The 9,081-nt window shown below is 37.2% G+C and overlaps 1 protein-coding gene across 1 annotated transcript; it reads left to right on the top strand.

Annotated features, from left to right (window-relative positions):
• The first annotated feature begins 4,609 nt into the window (after positions 1-4,609).
• Positions 4,610-8,826, top strand: LOC122070007. Its single transcript, XM_042634109.1, has 2 exons — positions 4,610-4,753; positions 8,125-8,826. Exons 1-2 carry the CDS (start codon positions 4,619-4,621, stop codon positions 8,335-8,337), a joined length of 348 nt encoding a protein of 115 aa, XP_042490043.1. The 5' UTR covers positions 4,610-4,618; the 3' UTR covers positions 8,338-8,826.
• Positions 8,827-9,081: the final 255 nt, after the last annotated feature.

Below are 9,081 nucleotides of genomic sequence, written 5' to 3' on the forward strand. Positions count from 1 at the left end.
TACATGTTTTTATAAAAAAAGGAAAGGGGAGAGAGAGAGGGAGAGAAAAATAAAATACAAGCCACCACATAAATACATGTTATGCTATCCAAATATCCATCATCATAGTCCATTTTAAATCTCATAACCACTAAAAATATCCATTACACATATTATGTATTTGATCCTTTCAATTTCATTCCAATAATGTGGAAAAATAACAATTAAAAAAATCACATAAAATTTTACTAACATTTAGTAAAAACCCATGTTATAATGTCATGAAAATATCATGTGTGCATCTTATCTCACATACATGCACAAATAACCTTAATATTAAATCATATTTAATGTAGGTATTTAGGTACAATGGCCCATATGACAGAATATAGTCCATACCATAATGGACCCTTAAAATGAAAGAAAACAATCAGCCCATATTATATAAGTCCACATAGGCTTAAATAAACACTTAAGCCCATACAAATTTAAAAAAAAAAAAAAATAGCACTTAAATAAAAGGGCATTTATGTAATTTCTGGATAGGGTTTCACAAATCCTACCCTTTTTTTTTCTTTCTTTCTTGTTTGTGAACAAAAACAGAATTCACTGTTCATAAATATATATATTTTTTAAAATTTAAAAAAAAATAGTTTCCTAGAAAAAAAAAACAACAAAAGGAAAAAATTAATTATTCTATGAACCGTACACTACTTACTGTTAATGGAATAATGAACAAATATTTCTCTTTTTTTTTTTTTTTTTGAAAACAAAATTAATGGATCAAATACACAATATCATAAAATTAAATAGAATGTCTCCCCATCAGTACGGAGGCTCTGATAGTGGAAACGATTTGGATCGTTCCACTAGTAGGGTCAGACATTCAATCAACCATTAATAGTGGGGTTTAGATCATTACCTGAAACTCCACAAGTGCAGAGCCTCCACGCGATCTTAGCCTTTTCACAGTGAGTCCTCCCCACACGTACAACTTTGCTTTCCCTTTGAGTCTAAGCTCCTCCTCAATCGTCAGAGTTTTCACAAAACCCTAATTCCCATTCAATTACTAGTGTAGAGATTAAATGCATGAGAGAAGGAGATGAGCATGACTATATAAAAGAGGAGAGAATTAGAATCCTATATCACTTTGGTTTTTAGAGTCCATGTATGTCTCCAACCAAAATCCCTATTATTTTAGAGTTGTAGATAAACCCAATTTTGGCATAGAGATTTCCCACTTGGAGTCAAACACTCACAAAACCAATCTTATCATTACTGATAAGATATTAAATAATAAGGAATATAATAATTTCTTTGATCAGGAAGTTTTTTTTTTTTTTTTTTTTAATTGATCAACTCCAGTAAAGAACTGAATGCTAGTTGATTTATTACCTGAAAATTATTGATGGGTGAACTTAGATATATTGTGTATAATACTGTGGTTCAGAATGGTTCTCAATAGAACTTAAGGAAGCCATAATCAAGAACTTATAGGTTAGGATAGCCAACCAAGCCCACTATCATAGTTGGCTTACCAATTGAACAGTGATTTTTTGGACTACCAAAGATGATGTCTTTTTTGTAATTCCTCTCTGGCAAAGTTGATGTTCAGTTTCCATTTTTCTTGATATTGTAATTGTCAGAATCATGTTAGACTACTAATTACTCATAAATGCATAGTGATATATGTCACTTTCTACTTGTATGGCACAATCTTACAATTCAGAAAGGGGGCCTTAAATGTACAAGCTGCGAGGTTGCTTTCTGTGAAAGTGGGATGGGGTAGTTGGATAATTAACTTTTGTTGACTTTGTGGAAGTCTAGGAGCTAACCAAATTTATTTTGAAATAAATAAGCTACAATGCCAATTGATAAACTCACCAGAAACCAATAGCTAGTCTAGCAAAAAACATACTTTCATTTGCTTATGAGTTATGAGGTAGTAGGCAATTGATGGTAGGCCAACTCACAATTTTTAGTGTTTGAAAGTAAAACTTTAACAATTCTTTCCATAACTTGATTGCTTTATCCTTTATGGGATTGCCATAATCAAACTTTAAACTGGGGTTGAAACTTGCAACTAGTTCAGCTTGAATGGGTCACTTCTGAATTTGATGATTGGGATCTGACTTCAGAAAAACTGCTCTGTACTTGCTCTATCAGTTATAGATCAATCCTTGTATGTTTCAACTGTGATGCTTCACTATACGGGACGAAGTTGTTATGGTTTTATAGGTTCATAAAATTTTTAGGCATACATGCTCAGCCCATTAAGAAAAAACCATATGAAAGGGGATTTGCAGATTTATCTCACTACGAAGTAGACACTGATTTTTTCCTTCATAAAAATTTGATAGCGGAGCTGCAGATTTGGTTCACTTCTTTCGCTCACTTGAGCTTATAATTGTGGTAAGTGGAAGAGCAGCTAGCAGGCTCTAGAGTTCAAAAGTTCAGTTCCATTTTCCCTTAAATTGTGTTTTAAGCTCCAATATAGGTAGTCATCTTATTTTCGAAGAGCTGAAAATAATATCACCCAAGGCCAGATTCTTCTGTATATTCCCTAGATCCCCCAATCAAATATCAAAGCATATTGACATTATAAAAGGAAATGCTTTATGAATTCAGCACTCTAAAAACAAAGCAAGAATAAATGCATAGATCTTTGATCTAATTTCAGAGGTTGATAATTGTTTCTTTTAGAGAAATTATTTAAATGTAGGTTCTTATTTTCCCATTTAGATGTTGAATGTCTACAATATTGTAATTTCGCTTTTATTTTTTTTCATGATAGACATTAGATTGAATAGTTTGTATGGAGGACCCACATATGGAGGGAGATAGACTCTGAGGAGGAACTTATTATTGGAATTACATCTTCAGCAGCATCGGTAACAACTGTGGTATGCACTGCCGTAGAATAGTACTCAAAATATGTGGATAAGTCAATATGTAGAAATACTTATTATACTCATCATGATTTTGTGAGTCGTTTACTGGAGTCAAACAAAAATTGCAAACACAATCTTAGGATGATTATAGATTGCTTTCAGAGATTTGTTAATATTGTTAGAGAATCGGATCATCTTCACGATACCATTCATTGTACTGTTGAAGAACACATCGTAATCTTCCTACACACAATTTTTCTCAACCAAAGGAACCATGGCATAAGTTTCTACATGAAAAGATCAGGAGAGACTATAGCTCGTTACTTCCACATGATTCTAGATGCTATATTATACATGTAGAAAGTGTTTATCAAGGATCCTATTGCTAAAACCCCTCAACAAATTCAGAATAATCCTAAATGGATGCCGTATTTTCAGGTACAAAACTTGAATACAACATATTTTAGGATTGCACGGGTGCCATAGATGGCACACATATTTCAGCAAGTGTAAGTCCTCAGTATGAAGCTAAGTTTTGAGGTTGTAAGCAAAATGCCACCCAAAATTTGTTGGCTGCATGTGATTTTGATCTAAAATTCACATACATCTTAGTCTGTTGGGAAGGTTCAGTGACTGACTCCAGGATATGCTATCCGTAGAGATAACCCAATTGTCTATTTTCCAGGTATAAAATTAGAATAGTTGAAGTCATAATTCACATATTAAGCTTTTATTAGAGTAACCTCTCAACAATATTTTTCTTCGTAGGAAAATATTATCTTGTTGATGCTGAATTCCTACTCTTATGCAATTTTATTACCCAATTTCGAGGTGTACGCTATCATCTTAATGAAGTTTGGGGTAGAATGCCTCAACTGAGGTTAAGTTATTCAATCATAGGCATTCATCCTTAAGGAATCACATTGAACGTGCATTTGGTGTTTTGAAGAAGCGATTTAATATCATAACTGCTATACCTAAGTACCCGTACCAGATGCAAGTTGACATAGTTATGCATGTTGTTGTATCCATAATCCCATCAAAACAGTAATGCCAGATGATTTACCTTTTATAGGCTGTTGATAGAAACCTACTAAAACAGTCTGTGAATCCTGAACCTGAGCCCGATGTCCACATAGTGCAACACCTTAATAAGGTGGTAGAATCAAGAGAAAGAGCTAGAATCAGGACTGCAATTATGAGGCAAATGTTGGCTGATTATCGACGGAGGTGGCGCAATCTCCATTAGAGTATTGGGTTGTGCTTTTTTTTTTTTTGTGTGTGTATGATATGCTTGTAATAGCTATAAAGTTGGATTATATTATTGACTATGATTTTTGGGATGGAATTATAAGATCTTTACGACAAAGATCTTGATTGTGATTTGGAATGAAATTAATGATTTGTGTACATTACTCTATGAATTCTTATGTAGAGTTGATTGTCATTCATCAAACATGCTTTCTTATATTTATATCATTTCTAGGAGTATTAAGTTTGTGCGATCTTATTCTCTTTTGTTATTTATCTAGTTTTATTCTAGAAGTTTTAGAATGAAAACAAAGACTCTAGCTAGTAGAAGTACTATCCCTGCATCTACGGGTCGCATGGGTCAGGTAAAACTCACATGCTCAAATGAAATTTTGATGAAGTATTTGATGTCTGAAGCTATTCTATTATTTTTTGCAATATAGGAGGATGAATTAGGCATTAATGAACAAAGGAAGAACATCACATGGATCGAGCAAATGGATGAAACAATGATTCGCTGCCTCCAAGTCCAAGTATTGCAGGGGAAAAAGATAGAAAATTCTTTCAAAGCATCTGCTTACAATTTTATTGCTAAAGAGGTGAATTCAAATCATCCACAACACGATAAGGAGGTAACAAAAGACAATGTGGTCAATCTCTTTAGGACAATTTAGCAGACCTTTAGAAATCTTCTTCTTTGTCTAGAGCATAGAGGGTTTAGTTTTGATCACACAGAGAAGAAGCTGAAGGTAGAAGACTAAATATGGTATCCATTTGCTATTAAGGTGTCACACCCCACTTCCAATAGACCCAACGTACCATGTAGGAATACCGGTGGTATGAGTAAGACACTTACCTGTCTTACGAACCTACTAGGATCTCTAATCGCAGTACCTTAACATTTCACAATCTCACATCACAAACCAACCAAAAGCAGCAGAATCAGAGTACAATAGTGGAATCATCAATAAAATAGAGAAATGTCTAATGATAATATAATATCTATAACCAAGTTATTCTGTTACAATCATCCATGACTTATAACTAATAAGTTCAAAACTGTACCATTCACAAGTTTGAATCAAAATAATAAAAATACGCCAAACACCTCATGGTACCGCATATGCACAGAAATCACAACCACAGTCCTGGCTATGCTCCTCCACTTTTTGCATCCACTAGTCGTTCACTTCGTACTCGGGTCCAGAGGAAAGAGAGTCACTAGCCATAGGCACGACCATACCTACATCATAATCTAAAAAGGGGTGTATACGTGGGGTGAGCTTTCCAACTAGCTCAGTGAGGGGTGGGGTTCATACACATCCAAGCATAGCAGTAGCATAAGTAATTATGATGTATGATTACAGAAATTAAACACATAGTCCATGGTGCTCGTGGTGCAATTCATTTATTTTATTATCCACTTAACAATACAACTAAGTCTAGTAAATGCTACTATGGCACATTAGGTTGTATCCTTTGTCTCGGATTTGTCATTGACTATGCAGGGATACAAACCCTAGCTGTGATTAGGAGCCTACCGATCCCCGTATGCGACCATAGATCACCGAAAAAACCCCTGATAATCCCCTCCTGGCGATCACAGCACCGGTACCAATCATCTACCATGCTGGCAAGTTCTCACCTCTGGCAATAATCACATCGTACCGCTAGTGTGGCATTCCAGAAAGGCACATTGAACATACCACAAATGGGTTATCCAACACCTTAATCCCTATTGGCAAGGGTTTATAGCATAGGGAGTGATATCTAACCATAAATGATCTACATGCCTTCATAGTGATACAGTTGGTATGAATTATACGATACTGAGAAAATGTCAGCCACAAAGTGAAATCCATCTCCAAGTATAGTCCCAGGGTACATGATACTGGTAACACCTTGGCCACAAAGTGTAACCATGACCGTTTACCTAATCTAGTATGCACAATAACAGTTGAGTATGGACTATGCAACACTGGTATCAATCGTCGGCCACGAAGCATATCCATTTCCAAATGCAGTCTCAGAGTACATAATACCGGCAACACATCAGCCACAAAGTGTAATCCATGACTACAACTAACTCTAATGCACATAATCAATGTATGAATGCAACTGACATATGGTAATCACGGTACTAGTATCACCTCGACCACATTGGGTTCCGTCTCATACATACAACAAACATACGGCGATCACAGTATCTATACCACCTGGGCCACACTGAATACCGCCATATATATCCATAAACATTTCATATCATATTCATAAAATGTAATATATAATATAACATCGTTATCATGTGAACAATGTAATTAAACATGTAAATCTACACATGTGAGCAATTCTAAATAATAAACATTCCCAAAATAAAAGCAACCATCCTTCACCTTGATTATGCTCGTGTGAATTAGGGTTCAAGTAGGGCCATTGGTCGTTTGATTCAATTCCGGCCTTAGGGTACATACGCGTCACTGTCCTAGACACAAGGGTAACCGAATGTCAATACTTATCAGGAACATCGGGAGGGGCACACATAGGTCACCCCCAATAGGTACAGTCAAAGTCCCACAGTGACAATACTGTCATCGGAAACAGACATTGTCCATAGAAAATATCACTGTTGTTTCTGATGGACATCACAGAGAGCTTATAAGGCTAGGGTAGTCACCGAAAACAGCCCACCAGAAGCAAACCCAGTGTTTTTAGTGGCTTATTTCTGGTGGCAGTACAGAACTGCCTAGGTGAACTGGGGCTTTCTGGCTTAGGCCTGATCGTCGGGATTTATTCCATAAAGTTTGTGGGGGATGCTCCCAGCATCACTGAGCTAATAAAATCCCGATTCCACCAAGCTATTTGGGAGATACGTAGATTGAACGATCGAAATCCTAGGTGGTCATATGGTCAATCTTCTTATCAGAGCTCACCGATCTTGGTTTGAGCTCGACAATGGCATAGGGGAGGTGAAACACGCAATCCCTGAGCTCAATAGGGTTTGTGGCCCAAGATCACTCCTATACCTAGCTTGCCCTAGGTTAAAATGAAGAGAGAGAGAGAGAGAGAGAGAGAGAGAGAGAGAGAGAGAGAGAGAGAGAGAGAGAGAGAGAGTAGTGGAAGTAATTGCACTTACCTCCGGCAAGGATTTTGGCAACGGAGCTGCAACCAGGAGCTAAGGTGAGTCCTTCCCTTCCTCTTCTTCCGCTTCTTCCTCTTCCTTCCTCCTTCCTCTCTTTTCTCCTCTCCTACGTTTGTGCACAAGTGAGAAATGAGGAAATGAATTCCTCATTTCCACTTATATGGCAAGTTAGGCCTTAGGGCCTATTTGGCTTAGTCTTAGTCCGGTCTGAATGGGTTAATCCAACTTTCAGGGATCGTGGACCCGACCACTTTGGTCCGTAAGGTGTTCATGTCAAGAGGAAGGTGTAGGGGAGGATTTGGGATCATTCGGGGTTGTCCACGATGCGGGTGGCAGGACCAATGGGCATCCGAACCCAACCAGCAACCTGATTAGTCATTGAAAATAGTCATCGGATTTAGGCCCAGGCTATTTTTGGTGGCATATTTCCCATGGTCAAGATAGTTTGCTATCTTGACTGCTTACTGTCCATCAGCTGGTCTTGCACAGGTAGTCACCCTCAGTCATGCCCATGGTCTTCTGTAATTTTAATGCGTGCTGGGATTTAGGTGTATGGTGTCGGGTCACTTACCTTCTGGGGCTAGAAGGCACGAATCTCCTTCAGTTGGACTGGCAAGCGATGCACGAACATGTGGGGTCATCCCTTCCCCTTTGGCAATAGGCAACTACAAGCCAAAACCTAGTTGTACTTTCGATCTCCGGTCTGAGACCTATCACAATAGTTTAAATTAGACAGAGTTAGGGCACAGGTGTAACATAAGGTATATATTTTAATGATTAATTGCACAAGTATTTAATTGATTTTGTGGTTTATTGATATTATTATCATACATTAATATTTGATTTTCCTTTCTTTTGATTCAGAAAGGAAAAGAATTCATGAAGTTGAGAAACATGACTTGGCCCCTGTTTGAAAACTTAAGGAAGTTGTGGATGAAGATCACGCCACAGGGGAATTTTCTTAATAGAACAGAGATTCTGAGAAAAGATAAGGGAACAAATTCTAAAGAAGCTAGGCCATACATCCATCTAGTGGACCATATGGAGATTGGTGAGACTGATGGCAGTGAAGATTAAACATCTAAGTCCCAACGTCCACATCGTATTCTGGAGAGGGGAGTGGAGTTGGTGCATCATATGATGTACCTCGAGAGAGAAAGAGAGCGAAGGTAGCATTGGATGGCCAAATATCAACTGTTGCCACTTCTATAGATCATTTGGTGACTGTGGTCAAAGAGAGGCATGTCTCTCCTAAAGCATTGTTGGATGCTATACTAGAAGTAGATGGATTTAGCGAAGATACACTTGACATCATCTTTGATTTCCTCATAGTAAATGAACCTCAAGCAAAGGCATTTTTAGTTAAGAATGTAGTGCAACGAAGGAGGTGGACTTGAGGTTTCTTGATCAAGGCCATTGATGTGGTAAGATAAATACAATCATTAGCTATTTCATTCAGGTTTAGGATGCGATTGGTTGTCACTTGGAACACACTGATTTGTTTTTAGTTGCCATAGCATCAGAGTTCATATGGTTTGCACCGAAATGAACACATTTCCATTTATCAATTATGTCTGGATGAGTAATAAAATTTGTTTCATTTGTTAAAAGCGTATAATGAACTACTTTTTATTGAACTACCAGCACTACCGGCATGTCTGAGATGATTCAGTTTGGAATTGCAGCCTTATGTTTCCAAATTCTATTGAAATGCGAAATGAAATGGTTTTGTTTCAGTTGGGAATGAGATACAACAACAACAACAACAACAACAACAACAATCATAACCTTATCCCAACTTAATGGGGTCGGCTACATGGA

The sequence above is a fragment of the Macadamia integrifolia genome, unplaced genomic scaffold (assembly GCF_013358625.1).
Source record: "Macadamia integrifolia cultivar HAES 741 unplaced genomic scaffold, SCU_Mint_v3 scaffold807, whole genome shotgun sequence".
In the NCBI taxonomy this organism is placed as follows: Eukaryota; Viridiplantae; Streptophyta; class Magnoliopsida; order Proteales; family Proteaceae; genus Macadamia; species Macadamia integrifolia.